General features: G+C 37.1%; 1 protein-coding gene across 4 annotated transcripts in view; it reads left to right on the plus strand.

The window, feature by feature from the left end:
* Nucleotides 1–17500, plus strand: part of LOC137617207 (ubiquitin carboxyl-terminal hydrolase 47-like) — a 143792-nt gene that overhangs the window by 885 nt on the left and 125407 nt on the right. For 3 of the 4 annotated variants that reach the window (XM_068347126.1, XM_068347129.1, XM_068347127.1), the window contains exon 2: nucleotides 5592–5634. Coding sequence is in view for 2 of the 4 variants with exons in the window: in XM_068347127.1 (XP_068203228.1) it covers nucleotides 5617–5634 (18 nt within the window). In the remaining 2 variants the exon portion in view is untranslated. Of the gene's footprint in view, nucleotides 1–5591; nucleotides 5635–17500 lie in introns of those variants that run through there. The other variant, XM_068347125.1, reaches the window with a different exon arrangement.

The following is a 17500-nucleotide window of genomic DNA, read 5'->3' on the forward strand; positions in this document are numbered from 1 at the left end:
AAATTGTTGAGAGATGAAATGTGCTGTACTGTAAGTTATAATGAATTACAACCAACAATGGTGGCTACCGGTGTGATGGTCTGAACGGTCTCAAAATTCTCCTTGATAATCTGCGCATGCGCGAACATTACCGTTTGCCAGTGCATACGAGGTTGATGTTTTATTTTCCCGTAATGTTAGCTTGCGCAGCTCAACATTACCGCTTGCCTGTACATACGAGGTTGATGTTTTATTTTCATGCGATCGAAGCGAGCTAATGGCAGAAAAAAACCATTATACAATGTCAAGGAGAATTCTGAGACCGGGGGATCGTTCAGTCCGTCACACCGGTAAGTCTTAGCCTACGCTGTACCTGCAAGAAATACTATACTTTCGTGTTAAATCTAACTCTAGGCAAGTTGATTTAGTTCGGTTAGTCTACCAGTAGTTAAGCATAGGTTGGTGACAAACTTATTCTATACTATAGCCTAGTTTGGTTTGAGGGCGGAACGGAAGGTTCTATGATTACTTGTGATGGTGCACTGGTAAAAATTTAGGAGCCTTTGTATATCAGCGGCCAGTTCCTCTCGTGTAGTAAAAATGGACATCAACTATCCTTAACTTTCCCCCCTAACCTAACCTACAAGCCGTGTCCTCTCCTACTCACCTAATGGGGTGGCTTAACACCTTCCTTATACTGCCGTATTCTGAATTAGCCGTAATCATACATGCAGATGGCCACTATCATACATACACCCCAAAATTTATCTGTGACCAAGCATACTGTAACAGGTTCAGGCAAACATTAGGTATTATGCTGTTAGTATTGTTATCATTAAAGCATAGTTCGTATTCTCGATTATACTAGAGTGGAGGATTTTGTCTTTGCCAAGATCACTGGTGTTGAATTGTTACCATAATGAAGTATTGTATATATGTATTGTTTCCCTTTGAAGGTAATTCTGTGTACAACGAGTAAGGACACTGCGTTCTATGTAGGTTTAGTTTACAGGACCTGGTGTGTGTAGGCCCAAGCCACCCTCCTGAGAGGTCACAACACCCTATGTTGGGTTATGAAAGACTATGAGGTTTTATGTTTATTAGTGATAGTATATGAGTAAAGGTTAACCACTATTCTTATAAGAAAAGTTATGTCAGTCTGCGTAGGCCTACTGTCAGACTTTGGGTAATATTACCCTAGTGAATCACAGTACTGCATTGTTCTAAAGAAATATTAGTTCATCCTAAAAAGAGAAAAGACTGGATATGTGTGATCCTAGCCTTGACAAGCAGTAAATACTAGTTCCTTTGAGCCTTTTTGCTCCAAGACTATGCTGCTAAATTAGGATAAGCGAACTTTTGATTAGGGTAAGCAATCTTTTTTTATTTTTCAACATAAATATTCTATGATTGTGACACCATATTGAATGCTTTGAGATTCTCGTTAGTGGAGTGCTGACAGTTTTGCAAGCCATTGTTCTGAGTTCTAACTTGTGTATTTGGAATGGAATAGAAATCAGTGGTGGCCTAACTATGTAGTATTTTTTCCTCAATTAAGTAAACTACACCATTAATGTCTATATGAAAAGTATACCTTGAATGAGAGCTATGATTTTTTATGCGTTTGTCGTTATGAACAGAATGCATATTTAGTGTTATTGTCATTATATGAGGTGCTTTTGGGACCAGTGAACTACTTGGCAAGAGTTATAACTACTCTATACAGAAATTGCAGTAAATGGAATAGATATCTCAATTAAAATTTTTGCAATGATTACAGAAGATGTCATGGTTGTTTGGTTGTTTATAACCAAGCTTAAATCACCTGTTCCTAACTTGTTAGTTGTAGCCTTGTGTAATTACACATTATTTGCTTATTTGTTTGCACAGTGTCAGTAGTTCCTAATTAGCTCTCAGAATAATTTGTTCTAAGAACTTTCATACTCTATTTGCAAACTTTATGTAGCACTTGTTAACATGACTAAATTTTCCCTTTAGTGTTGAAGATGTTAGAAAAGGAATTTGTGAGAGCATTCAAAATTTGATTATTTGGATTCTCTATTTAGCTGGTCATGACACCTTTGATAAGCTTTGCTGATAGTAGTTTCAAGTGGAGATATTTTCATTAGTCTTCATGAATTGGTTCCTTCTATATAAAATTCTTGACGACCCTTCTTTTCCAGGCTTATCTTTTTCAGCATCTTTGGTGACTTTTTTTTTTTTTTTTCCATATGAGTTGCTAGTAGGACGCCCTTAACTAAAACTTAATAGGTTGCAAGAAGCTGTTTGTAAGTCGAATTTTTCTTAAATTTTGTCATACGGTAGGCTTCGCCTAACTCGCATGCTTACAATTTTCAGCTGCAAAAGTCAGCAAATAGACCAGTTTCATATTGTAAATTTTGTCTTGGTTACTGCTTTAAAATATGTAATATTGTTTTTTTACAGTATTTAATTATGATCTTTTCATACAATATCTGAGATTTATTACATTAAATTTTTCTTTTTATAATATTGTAGATTTATTGAATGTGTTTCCTATTGTGACAACCCAATCATACTTCAAGGCACTCAAAAAAATGTAGGGAAAGGATTAGTTCTTAAATAAGAACAAAAAATTGGTCAAGTTAGATGGTTTAAACTGACGGAGAAGGGAATAGCTGAAAAGTAAATGCAATGTGAGAGGTACCTCTTGGTATTTTTGCACAAGGCAAGTCATTCATTAAAGGTTGTATGGTTGCAGTTATTGTCAGTGGTCCAGTTTGTGGATATATTAGTGAAATGTGTTCTTATCTTGTTTGTTTTGTCACAATAACTTGCATTTAGTTGGAAATTGTATTTGTTTTTTTACTATATTTTGTTTTAGTTAAACGACACGAATGCAGATTATAATTTTCAGGTGTTTTTGGTACATAAGGTAGAGAAATTTATAAAAGACTAAGTTTTTTCATTCCATTTGGTTTTCCTTTGACTTTATTGTTATCGTTTTGTGTTTTCCCATAACTTATAGTGCTAGCTTTTCATAATTTGATTTTGAAAACTTCAGGACAGTTGTAATTAATCCTGAGTGCAATAACAGGATACAAAGAAGTTTTATGGCCTCTGTATTAATATGTGTAGCCTAGGCCCTAGAACTTTATTGAAGCTCTTTCTATTTATTGACTGTCATGGCTTAACTCCTGAGAAATATCACCTTTATCTATAGAAAGGAAATACAGTGTACTGTGCAATAAAAAAAGTAGGATGCAAGTCTAATAGAGGTCCTTGGTGAGAACATGGTTGTTTGAGAAGATACAGTAATAGGTTTTATTGAGGAAAGGTTGCAAGGAAGTCTTTACAATTTTCTAGTAGGTGTGTTTCGGCCTTCAGTATATCCTTTAAGTTCGTTTGATGTATTTGACCATTACAGACATTCCTTGAATCTTTCCAACCTGAAATTGGTTATGAATTTCCTCCAAAAATTATTCCTATTTGTCAAAGGCTCAAATGATTGACAGTACTATCATTTATAATTTACTTCTTTATATTACTGTCTCAACATTTGGTAGCTCTTTGGGCTTATTACTGCAATTGATGACTGTTAAAGTCTTATTTGAACATGGATTTCAATTTAGATATGTAGTAAATATTGAAATTCTACTCTTAACATTTTCAGCGTACATTTATATGTGGTGAAAAGGATTTTTTAGTTAAGTGTTGAGAATAATTTTCTAATATTTGATTACCTGGAAATATATTGGTTGTTTGTTATTGACTTACTAGTCATATACAGTACTGTACTGTGGAACCTCGTAGGTGAAACAAAATTCTCTCCAGAAGGCTGGTTGAGGATAGATCCAATTTTCCCCATAAGAGTTAATGTGAATTGTAATAATGCTTCGCAAAGCCCCAAGAGTGTACAGTATAGTACTTACATGCATAAAATCAGTGGAAACATTAATAATTAGATGTAATTAATGAAAATTTAACTTGTTTTAACCTGTAATAAGGACAAAAGATTGCCTGATTTGAAGGTTATATGGCTAGATCAGGCACAAGCACTGTTCGTGCCTTTCAGTCTTTGGAAACTTTTTTGTTCTTGGTTCTGTTACAATCATATAAACTTTTTTTATGCATTTTCACATCTTTACCCTTCTAAGTCCTCAGTGTATGTGTAATAATACTGAAAATCACGAAAAGAATCCCAATTAAAAATTTTATATTATTACAAGCTGAGCTACAATCCTAGTTGGAAATGCAGGATGCTGTAAGCTTAAGGGCTCCACCAGAGAAAAATAGCTCAGTGAGGAAAGAAAATAAGGAAATAGATGAACTACAAAAGAAGTAATGATTAATCAAAATAAAATTTTAAAGAGGAGTTAACTTTAAATTTGGGAATTCACATATGTTATAAAAAATAAAAAAAAGAGGAAGAGAAACAAGGTAGAATAGTGTGCCTGAGTGTAACATCAATCAAGAGAACTAACTTAAGACAGTGGAAGACCATGGTAAACAGGCTATGACACTTCCCAAAACTAGAGAACATTGTTTTGGTTTTGAAGTGTTTTTCTCATAGAAGAGCTGCTTATCAAAGCTAAAGAGTCTCTTCTACCCCTACCAAGATGAAAGCAGCCACTGAATAATTACATTGCAGTAGTTAACCCCTTAAGCAAAGAAGAATATGTGCTGTAACTTCCTATAAGATAGCTTAAACTGGTTTTACAGTATTGTAGCTATCTGTGTTTCAGCAGGATTATCTTGAGTTTTACACATTCCGACAATGTAATTGTTGTTGGATTTATGAAAATTTGTTCTATTGCAGAGGCAAAAGTAGAAAAGCACTCTTGAGAGTGCAGACCTCTGCAGCTTATTTCTCAAAACCAGCTTGTCTTTTCCAGAATCAATATAGACTGTTGCCGTATTTGAAGTGTGTGTGACAACCATGTGTGAACTTGGGGTCAATGTTATGGTTAATTCAGTCAACCTTTTGCTCGATCTTGACCTAGGATCAAGGACATTCAAAGTAAAATTACTTCCACGTCTCGGCATAACAATTAGTCCCTGAAAGTTTCACTACCCTATGAGTTAAATTGTGGCCAGGAAGTTGTTCACAAACAGACAAACAGGGGCATGAATATAACCTCCTTACTTTGTTGGCAGAGGTAAAATGGAAGTTTAGAAACAATTTTTTGAACAGAGAAAGGCTTGCCCTCTGAGGTTTCTCTGTATTTTCATGTAGTGTATGTGCTTTTAGACTGACACTGAAAGACATCACAATTTTATATGAACATTAGTAGTTACTGATTGTGAATTTTTATCATAGGACCATCGTGTTTTGAACTAGTTTGAGAGAATTTAAGGTACGCGTCATCTTGTCTTTAGTTTTTGGCTCATTTTTGAGAAGTTGGTGCATATATGCTGGTACAGTAGGCTTTTAAATACAGGAAAATATGTGCATTGTGTTTGTAATATAACATTTGAAGGGCTACTTTGTTTATTTTGACAATATTCCTAATAAAATGTAAAGTGAATTTGAAGTTTCAGTAATCTTTAAGAGATAATCATGTTTAGGAAAATTAATGCCTTGAAATGTATTTGTAATCATAGTACTAATATTTCTCCATACTTTTTCACAGATTGTGTTCGCAATTCATCTGACTGATGCCCTCTGTTGTTGAAGTGAGTACATTCATGGATTATTTGTATTTTCTTTGTTTGTCAACAGTACAATATTATATTTGTAGTTGAACTGCATGGCCTTTTGTGTTTTAAACATGCCTGAACTAATGCATGAGGAGGATGCTTTTGAGGGCTGAATTATTTCATTAGATTCCTACAGAAATTTTTCTCTTATCAATTGGAAACAGGAATTGAAGGAACTTATGTCACAGACTGCTTACGATTTTGACAAGACCCATCTATTTAACTGCATCAAAAATCTATTCATGAACTTTTATGAAGCAATTTTAGTAGATGACAGATTGATTCAGTAATACTGTGCCTTATATGTTTGTTGACAATTTGATTTATCCAGGTTATGTAGAAGATGACAAATTTATAGTAATTACTGCATGATGGGAAGCTATTTAACAAAGCTATTTCTTCTTTTCTGTTGACGGTTAACTCTCTGTTTACTATTGTATTAGGGAACCATTGATGTTGCAACTTGTCTTAGATAAACAAATTATTTAGTTTTTAGAGTATACAATTTCATTGCTTAGGAAATTTGCAGTACAGTACTGTAATCCCTTGGCTATTGGCAGCATTGCAATCCAACTCCCCCCCCCCCCCCCCCTCTGATACCTGAAAAACTACATTGTAGATACATACAGAAATTTGCTGTAAAGTTAAGCATTTATAAACTCTCCAAACACTTTTATAAACCTGTTATACTGTACACTCTAAACCCCTTTTAAGGTCATTTTTCCTACTGTACTGTAAATACATCCTTACATACTACAGTATATACATAAAAGAATTAAAATGAGTACACACACCAGTGAAGATACAAACTTGATTCATGACGATGAAGACTAGCTATGCAGTACTGATGTAGATAACGATAATTATGAGGTAAATGTACTTCATAGCAAAGAAGAGCTTTGCTACTCTTCTGAAAGCACTACTTTAGCAGGTGCTTCACCAGGCGGTGCAATATCTTTTTCATTGTTGTCCACTGAAGCAACTTACATTTATCCTAACAGTGTACTGTAGTACCGTGTTGTCGTCCATTTTTGTGCGTGTGCAGATGAGGAACATAGTGGTCAGCAAGGGCTGACGCTGCCCTTTCTCATGATGAGGATGTTATAAACTTCCATGGCTCTGTCAATTTCATTTCTGACCTGTAATGCACGAATCGCCTGCAGGTCTCAATCTTAAGTCATTGCCTGAAGTTCTTGTGTTGTTTTTTCTGGAGTTGAGAGGCTTTCTAATGTTAGGCCAGTTGACTCCTTTTTCCAAAGATCGTCATGCTCTTCTTCATTGTCCTCGCTTGCCAAATGTGTCATCTCCACCAGATCTTCATCCCCTAACAATTCTGAGTGAGTGGTCTATGATCAAGCCATTTATGTCACCGACAATTGTATTTATTTAATCAGTCTCGCTGCTTTTCCTACTACCGAGTGGTGGATTTCATGAGAAGAGAATCCTTTACTGTCATTAACCATCTTTGGCCACAATTTCTTACAGCAAGCAATTGAGTGTTTCTTCATATCCTTTATGGCCTTCTGAATATTTTAGAGACCTGCTGTAATGGTGTACCCATGCCAATACTTCTTCAGCAAGAAGTTATTATTCATAGACTCGACCAGTTATTGTAGGGAGTTCTGCGTATAAAGTGCCTAGAAAGCATGAATAATGCCAGGATCCATTGACTGAATCGGCGATGTTCTGTTCGGCTTTGCATCCAGCATTAGGAGCAGCACTTTTAAAGTTAAAGCCATTTCTGTAGGGATAAAACTTGCCTTTGGGGATAAAACCAATCTGATGTCAGGCCTTTCATTACCCATGCCTTTTGGTTGTGCATCCCATGCACTGACTCCATGGTCTTATTTTGTTATTGAGACCCCTCGAGTTTCTGGACTTGTAAATAAACGCTGGTTAAAATCTGCAGCATTTCCACACATTATATATGTGAGCCAGTCTTTGTAGGCCATGAATCCAGTTGCTCTGGCTTCTTCTTTTATAAAGAAAGTCTGCAATGGCAAACATTTCCAAGAGGTCAGCCATATTGAAAACATTTTTTTACGCTAGTGACCCCCTTCTTTGATGATGGCCTGGAACTTCTTTCACTTACTCATTATTGGTCAGTATGTCAGTAGAGGTAACTTCTCCAAGCAGGGACACACTCTTAAGGTTAAACTTCCTTTGAAATTTATCAAATCAGCCTTTTTTGGCATTAAATTCAGTTTGTTTGGTGGGAGATGCTGTAGATGTTTCTGGTTCTAGGTTGTTGACACTGCCATCTGTAAACTTGCCATAGAGCTGCCTAGGTGTCTCGTGTATGTTGTTGGTCTTCAGTGCCATGTTCTTTTTCTTATAATCATTTATCCAAAGAGCTAATGAAGATTCTATCCTTACGATGGACGTAATTCGAGAAATTACCATCCTTTTTGCTATTGTTAAAAGTTACGTTTGCCGTCATCCTTACTGCATATTTTCTTCGTTCCTGTTGATGTTGTGAACGTTTGTTGATGCAATAATGGTGGCCCATGTCTGCAAAGCATCTGTCTTTAAGCATGTCAAGAAATTTCATCTGCAGTACATAGTAAGCATCTTCCTCTAACACTAACACAAGCCTTAGAAGGTACAGAACATTTACCTTGCATTGTAGTGCTTGAAAGTAAGTTACAACTTTAGTCAATAAAGAGAAATAAGAAACATCACACAACTCGGATAGAGATGCAAATTGATATCAGATACTTATGCATAAAACCAAACTGGACAGTGCGGGATACTTAATGTTACAGTCTGCTGTGGTCCGACATCCACTCAACATACTCAGATTAGTTGCGTCTCCCCTTCTGGCCAATAGCGTGCCTTGTTCGTAATCATCTGGGCAAGCTAAGCTACTCATATCATGCTTCCTGAGTTTTGTTTATCATATAGATGTGCAGTTTTATGTCACCATGTGGTGCACAGTGCAGTTTTTTCTTCATGATAAACTAAACGTGTACTGTACATTGCATGCTTGCTACTGAATTAAATTTATACAATTTTATTCATTACTGTTTACTTTATTAATTTTAGGTCCAAAAATTACTTAATTTTGATAAAACGATAATAAAAATCAGGAGAAAAATATATTGAAAAACTTGTCTACCTGCAGAAACCTGCGAAATAAAGAGGAGTCCATGATATAGATTTTCACGCAATGTAATATTTTTATAATTTCAATGTTAAAGATTTTGAAAGACTAGTTGTAACGGCACAAATACAAACCCTCGTCCTTTACATTCAGCAGGATAGAATATTAGCGAAGCTAGAGTAGGTGACAGTTGAACTTTTATAATGTGTAAACCAGTGGTCAGTAGTTAGGGACTGGAAGCGGGGAAGCCCTGCCCCCTGCTTTCTCATTGAGCACCCACTTTGAATTCAGCCGTCAGTGAGAACAGAAGTTTTTCGATGGGCTAGAGTACTGTACAGTAATTAGCTTTATAATTCGTTCTCTTTGCAGCGGTCATGATTGCCAAAGAGAAGGATTCCCACCTGTTGTGACTTAGCTGCTACCTGCAGAGGGTACTCCTGCAGTCAGGAACCTTCATGTGACAAGTGTAGGGAGTGGTCACCCTCCCAGTAGATTGCGTATTGTTTGAGGAAGATGATGATGTCCAAAAGTTATTTCTTTTCCTTCGTGGTCATCCTCGAAGTCAAAGAAATCTTGACCTCTTCCTCTGACCCCTGGTATGCTTCCTTCTGACCGTTCCCCATTGGTTTCTTCCAGAAGCCGAACAGAGAAGAGTGGTGGCCCTTTAACTTTTGGACAAGTCTCGAGGCTGGAAGACTTGACCATTTCCTACAGAAGAATGGGAGGGATTTTTCTCAGGAGAATTTTTCATCTGGTTTACAGGTGGGCAACGTCCTGCGAGTTGTATGGACCTGCTTTGGATTGCCTCCCTTCCGTAGAGTTGTTGGTATTGGCTCTTGCTTGGAAGGAAGTAGAGGAGAGCGTTTCCACTCTGGTGTGGAATGCCTTCAACTTGTCTCCACCAAGAGCACAGAAGAGTCTCTCTCTCCTTGGAAGTCCTCCAATGTTACACCACTTGAGGGTAGCAGTAGACATGGCTCCCACGCGCACACGGGCCGTATTTGAGAAGCTCACTTCTCATAAAGATCCTTGTGTTGCCGGATTAAAGAGCCTGTATCTGCAAAACAACCCCTACTCTCCTGAGCCAGTGGTAGTAGCGTGTACCCCACCATGCACCCTGCTGGCGGACACTCAGCCTGTTAAAGGTCTGGAATAGGTGAGTTACCGCTCATGCTCCACCCAGACGCGCCTCACCATTTCGTGCACCACGCAGAAAGGCCTCACCCTTTTCTCGCCACCCAGATACTCCTCACCACTTCACACGCACCCAGATGTGCCTCAATATTTCGTGTGTTGCCCAGATGAGTCTCACCTATTCACATACCCCATGGGATCTAAGATGCACTCGTACAGTGCACGCTTTCAGGATGGAGAGTAATGCAGAACCATCTTTGAGAAGAGACCTTACACCTGTCAGAGCTAGAGCGCACCCTCTCAAGCCCACGCTCAAGATTTAGACCAGCCGGCCTATCCGATATACCCCCCTCTCTCTCTCTCTCTCTCTCTCTCTCTCTCTCTCTCTCTCTCTCTCTCTCTCTCTCTCTCTCTCTCTCTCTCTCTCTCTCTCTCTCTCACAAATGGTTTTTGTTCAGGTCCCAAGACAGTCAGTCGGTTTGCCATTTATTATCATTATTATTATTACTACTAGCTAAGCTACAACCTTAGTTGGAAAAGCAAGATGCTATGAGCCCAAGGGCTCCAATAGGGAAAAATAGCCCAGTGAGGAAAGGAAATAAGGAAATAAACGATATGAGAAAAAATTTGCCTTGAAATATTTAAAAAAGAGTAACATCAAAACAGATATGTCATATTTAAACTGTCAAAAAATTTATAACAGCCTGTTCATAATAAAAACATTTGCTGCAACTTTGAACTTTTGAAGTTTTACCTATTTAGCTACCCAATTAGGGAGATCATTCCACAATTTGGTCATCACAGCTGGAATAAAACTTCTCGAATAGTGTATAATATTGAGCCTCATGATGGAGAAGGCCTGACTATTAGAATTAATTGCAGACCTAGTATTACGAACAGGATGGAACTGTCCCCTTTCACTTTTCTTGGAAGGCTCGCCCCTCAGTGAAAGTAAAAATCTGGATCAGTGTACTATGGGTGTTCTTTGGTCTGGGTATCACCTCCCTAAAAATCTTGATCAGTGGACTATGGATGTTCTTTGGTCCTGGTATCACCTCCTATTCATCAGCTCTCCCCCTCCTCTGTTTCAACCACCAGCGATGTCATTGTCCTAGAGCCAGGCATTGGGGAAGGACTTAGCTCTTCAGATAAACATTCAGGTCATGCTAGAGAAGGGCGCTCTCCAAGAGGTCGACGATTGCTCCCTAGGCTTCTGCAGGGGAAGCTGGAGACCGGTCATAGACCTCTCGGCTTTGAACGAGTGTGTTCTGAAAACCTGGTACTAGATCGGGACTTGGGCACAGTCAAGCAAGCAATCAACCCTGTAGACATACTTGGGCACAGTCAAGCAAGCAATCAACCCTGTAGACATAATGATGATGATTGACTTGAAGGATGTGTATCTCAAGATCCCAATCCATCTCAATTCCAGGAAATACCTCTGGTTTGTCATAGCAAGCAGATTGTACCAATTCAACATCATTTGCTTTGGTCTCTCAAGAGCTCTGCAAGTTTTCGCCAAAGTATATGCATGGGCACACGCCAATGGCATTTGTCCTTTGTGATGCTGCTTGGACGATTGGTGGATAGTCTTCCTTCTCCACCAAGACAATCTTCTTTTGTTCTGTCACAAGGTGGGGCTCAAGGTGAATTGAGAGAAGCTGATTATATTGTCCAAACAAAGATTAACCTATCTAGGTATGGACTCATCTCAGTTGTAGTTTTTCGAGAGTCTTCTCATCTCAGGACAGATTGGTACGCATTTGAAGGTGGTTGTCTCTTTTATTTTAACAGTTTTGTCAAAGTTGCTGTGGCAACTAGCCTTCTTGGAATGTCTCCTTTCGAACGGTCGTCACCACCTATGGTCCCTTCTCTATCATTAGCTTCCACCAAACATTGTTTGTTCACGGACGTGTCAAAGGAAGGTTGGGGAGCTCACCTCCTACTGCATTTAGCTTGGGGACGATAGGCTGACCAGAACGTCGATGCCTTATGGTGTTGGAGCTTTGAGTTTCTCTCCTTGCTCTCCAACACTTTAAACCTCTTTTGACTGGTCACTTGGTTGGTGTTGATGAGCAATAACACCACCATAGTGGCATATATAAACAACCAAGACAATACTTTTTCTCTGCAGGTTTGTCAACTAGGAGTGGAAATCCTTGAGTGGACAGTGCTTAACTCAATCAGTCTGACGGCTCGCTTTATACCAGGTTAGAAGAACATCATGGGGGATTAGCTGAGCAGGAGGATGCAGATCGTTGGGTGAGAATGGTCTTTGCATCATCGGATAGTGAACAAGATCCAGACTTTTTGAGGTTCACTAACAATCAACCTAATTACAACCTCACTAAATTAGAAACTTCCGATAATTTCCCATCGGTGCCAGATGCAGAGGTAGAGATAGACGGACGCCCTCCAACACACATGGAGGGTCTTGATGTCTTACTGTATACTTTTCTGCCGTTTGCCTGATCAAAACTGTCTTGATCCTAGTCTGGTCCACTTCCAACCTCAATATGACTTAAAATGGCCCTAAGTAGAATGGTATCCATATCTTCTACTGCTTTTAACAGACTCAAAGAAAATTGCCTCCTCTCCCCGGCCTGTTGTGCCAACCACATATCCCGATATCCACAGCTCGGTGGAATTGCTTTGGCTTCACAAGTGGAGAAGTTATCCAGTATCTCCTCTCCGAAAAAGGCTTTTCACGCAAAGTTGCGCAAGAGATAACTGGATACCTCTGGAAGTTTTAACTTCTGTGTACAAAGTCGAATGGGCCATCTTCTGTGGTTGTTGTTGTGGGAGTGGTTTTTCTTTTCTCGGAGCCACTATTCCATTGATAGCCAGATTTTCAGTTAACCTCCAAAGAGAAAAGCTTTGCTCAGTATCAGTGGTAAACGGATATCACTCAGCCTTGAGCTAGGTCTTTAGGCTGAAAGAGTTAATATTTCCTTTTTGTAGAACTAACTGTACTAGTTTTGAGCATTCCTATCCTACTATGGAGGTGAGACCACTGTCCTAGGGCATCACTAAGGTCTTGCTGTCCCTTATGAGGGCATCTTATGAACTGTTGAGGCTTGTCTGTTTCAAGAATTTTAACCTCAAAATAGTTTTCTGCTTCCCTTAGCCTCCTCCAAATAGTGTAGTGTAGTGAGTTTCATTGTCTCAACTTCAGCATAGCTCATACCGAGCGCTGGAGACAGGTGTCGTTTTCCTTCATCGCTGAGTTTGTAGCTAAAACCCTGAATTTGTCAGTTCCCGACTCAAGGTTTTCTTTGTTTCACGTTGTGAGCCTTAGAGCGGTGACCGACAATCCTGATCAGCTGCTTTACCACTACCTGAATTGTACGCACGCAACTCGACCTCACCTGCAGTAACTCTTCATCATGAAGGGGATAGTTAAGAGTGTGGTGACTAAAAATACAGTACAATCTCCTCTTGGCTTAAAGAAGTTATTGACCATACCCATTTGCCACTCTCCTCTTCTGCTGTAAGGAGAACTGGGGTTAGATTCATGATGTTAGAGGATTCGGCACAACCCTGGCATTCTGTAAGGATCTTTCTGTAGGGCAGGTACTCCAGGCAGGGGTCTAGATATGGCAGATCACGTTTATTCCCAATTACCTTCTTAAATCGACACCTTTTTGCTAGGACCTATAGTTGCTGCACAGCAGGTGACATAGCTGCATCGGGTTGAGGTTGGAAGTTATGTGGTAGACTGGAGGGAATGAAAGATTGGCTAGCCTTTTCTGTTCCCTTTTCATCATCTCCTCTTTTTGGGCACAGATTCGGAAATCCTGTCGGCTGGAAAAGATTCTCTTGCAGGTAAGCCCCACTAGCCTGTAGCTTTTCTATTATATAAGTGTCGTTCCACTCTCCTGACAAGGTGGGTGTGTTTTGTAAACATGCAAACCCATTCACATATATATATATATATATATATATATATATATATATATATATATATATATATATATTTATATGTAATCTTCGTTACTACGCAGGTATTTTCTGCTCCGTATCCTTTGTTGAATGGGTCGTGGACCCAATGTCATTGCTAAGCCACTGGTGCACCAGGTGTCAAGAACCTTAACTCCGCATCACTTAAAAGGGTCTGCGTTTTTAGTAGGAAGGGATATATTCCCAGCCAGTTGGAATAGGGACTTCTTCCACTTAGGGATGAGTCCTATGGAAAGGGTGAGGGTATCAAAGGGAGGGCTCAGTGAGCAAGCGTGGTGGTGCGCTTCCTTGCTCCCAACAGGTAACTACCAGCCACCTGTTTACACCTCATTGTGAAAGTTTAACTGCTGTGTACTCCAACTCTGCTGATATTGTATCTTTTGTAAAGGACTCGGGTTTATATAGGCAGAAAAAAAATTTAATTTACAGTACACTGTCTCCAAATTTGTCACATCCATTCTCTGTACCAAGTGATGACTACTTTTATTCATGAGTGACTGGATAATAAGAGAGTGAGAAAGATACTCAGACACACACATATATATATATATATATATATATATATATATATATATATATATATATATATATATATATATATTATATATATATGTATATATATATATATATATATATATATATATATATATATATATATATATATATATATATATATGTGTGTGTGTTTATATATATATATATATATATATATATATAATATATATATATATATATATATATATATATATATATATATATATATATATATATATATATGTACATATAGAAATATAGATATATATCGATCCCTTAGCTTTTGTTGCTGATGCTAGTGGAAAATTTGTAATTAAAGATAAGGAAAACCCCTTTGAATGCTTTGATGAAAATGAAGGGGGTGATAAGATAGCAGCAGGGTCATTTTTGGGGAATGCTTAACTGGTAACATTGTGGGATGAGAAAGAAAGAGGAGTAGAAATATCATTTTACCCATTTGATATCATTTGAGAAGAACAATTTGTAAAAGTGACGCATTCATAAATACTGCTCGATACTTAAATGTCTCGGCCTAATGTTAGTTGCACTGCTTTGCCAGCTGTAGCCCAAAATCAAATATTGCTTTGACAAAGCATTCAGTATAGCTCACAAAAGTACTTTTTGTTATTCATTTCAGTGATTCTTCCCTCAGTATTAATACGGTTTCATGCACAGGCTCTTTGACAGGAAATATAAGAGATGAAAACTTCTGGATTTCATATGATGCTGCCCAATATTGCACCTTACCACTAGTTCAATTGTGGTTAACATTGTTTCTAATGTACCTTTGCTTTCTAGTCCTTTCTTTATGATGTCTCAATACAACTAGGAAACAATTTAAAGCTTAATAGTTCAAGAGATGGTACAAAGAATGCTATCATTGTTCTTGGTTACTAATACTGTACTGTAATTTGTTTTTATTGAATTGTTAGTAATGTCACCCTCCTAAGTTTAATATGTGTAGAGGAAATTTTCATACTGATCAACATGATTATGGCTGTATGGTAAAATATGAAACTCAAGTTTGTGTTAATTACAGGGGTGCAGTGTGTTATAGGCAGAATAATTGTTAGGAGAAAGCGAAAGATTTTCTGTGTAAGAGAGAGAATCATGTAGATCAGGTTCGGGTATTTTCTTAATGATAAGGTTTGTTTAGTATTTCTTCCCTTTCATCCTCTTACTCACCCCTTTTTCTTATCACCCACCCTAGTATTTCAGTTCCTAGGTTCAATCTATTATGAAACGAGCTTCTAATAGTTTTAAGAGATATTAGAAATCTTAATTTGTTCTGTATTCTGGTATTCTTCATAATGCTTTTGCTTTTTTATGGTTTCCCTTTTATTGAGTTTATATTGGTGCTTGGAAGATTTTTTTTTACCATAAAATACACTAGAATACCAGCTTGCATAGGCTATGAAGTCTGTTGTGCGCTCACCGATTCTTTGCTCATTCTTTGGCTACAATGTCGTCATTTAAGATGTTTTACAATATGGTAAGCCTTTTGATATTTAAGCCACGATTCTCAGGCTTGAAAGGTCGCAGCCACGTAAATCTTCACGTTGGTTATTGCGGCCTCTGTATGACCTTAATTTTCCTCCTTTACAACTGCTGCTTTACACTCCCTAGAGCTGCAAGATCTTCAGCAGACACTCAATTATAGGCCGTGCACACCGGTTCTAATTATTTCCTTGGTTACCACGGTAGTTTGGATATTCCGGACATATCTTGCAGGGAGCCTATCAAAAATGTATTTCACTCCTAAATAGTAATTCAAGAGTTTGTGCCCAGCTCATAGCACATACTGAAGTTTTATATCTTATGTATATTTTTTTTAATTTCTTATTTATTTCTTATATTGTCTGATATTCAAGCTTTTTAAGGTACAGGTTTATATTTATTACCAAGTCAGCCCATAATATTCACTAGTTTGAAATTTGTAAATTTCTTGATTTACAGGGGTTTGCAAATTTTAGTAATATTTTTGTTTTGGTATTCATGAGATTCATGGATACATAATAGAAAATATAGGAGATCATTCACAATTATATAAGAATTAATCCACCTTAGCTGAAGAGATAGAAATTTTAATACAGTAATACTAAACACACATTAGTATATATATATATATATATATATATATATATATATATATATATATATATATATATATATATATATATATATATATATATATATATATCACACACACATGCACTTAGTTTTTTATATACCAAATATTGCACTGCATGTATACACAGTTAATAACTATGGAGAGTAAACTGAGATTGATACTGTTATTTAAGTGAATTTTCGAGTCATTTTGTAATAATGCTAAGAAATCTTTAACCTTTTCACTCTACTTTTTTTTTTTTTTTTTTTTTTTTTGCTAAACAATTTTTTTCACGGCTTTTTTTTCCAACTCACAAAAAAAAAAAAATTAAATCTTGGGAATTTACACCTTTTTATGTATAGCTGAATAAATTTCCTTTCCATTTATTTCTAATTTTACAAAATATTAAAAAGTTTTCACATGTAAAAATAAAGTAAGAGAAAAAGGGAAAATTAATGGGTATATTCGATAAGGCTGAAGGAGTAGAAATCTTTGATGTGGAACAGGTCCAGTGGCACTCAAAAGGTTTGGAATTTTTCACCAGCTTTCAAATTCTATATTTCCATTGAGGTGTATGTCAATATCCCTCCAGGATTATCATTATCCCAACATCTACTTAGATTTAAGCCTCATCTAATAATTCATTGGGAAAAAAATAAAAGACCTTGATTGAAGTTATATTTTGATAGTCTTTTTTTTAAGTGAAATTTGTTTCAATTACTTATGATCTTCATATATTTAAGTTCTGTTTAAGTGGTATACACTAGTAATATTGTATTTAGTGCTTAAAAGAATATCTAGCACATCCCCTAGAAAAGATTTTGGTTCAGTTCTTGAATAAAAATGTTTAATGATATTTTCATGCATAACTGTACATGTGATAAACACTAGAAATTAAATCCTTTGCCTCAGTCAAGAATAATAATCTTACTTAGCTAGAGTATGATATTATGCATATTTTCCATCTGCCATTTGTTGAAATACCTTTATGTGTTTTCGTA

Source organism: Palaemon carinicauda, chromosome 23 (genome assembly GCF_036898095.1).
Source record: "Palaemon carinicauda isolate YSFRI2023 chromosome 23, ASM3689809v2, whole genome shotgun sequence".
In the NCBI taxonomy this organism is placed as follows: Eukaryota; Metazoa; Arthropoda; class Malacostraca; order Decapoda; family Palaemonidae; genus Palaemon; species Palaemon carinicauda.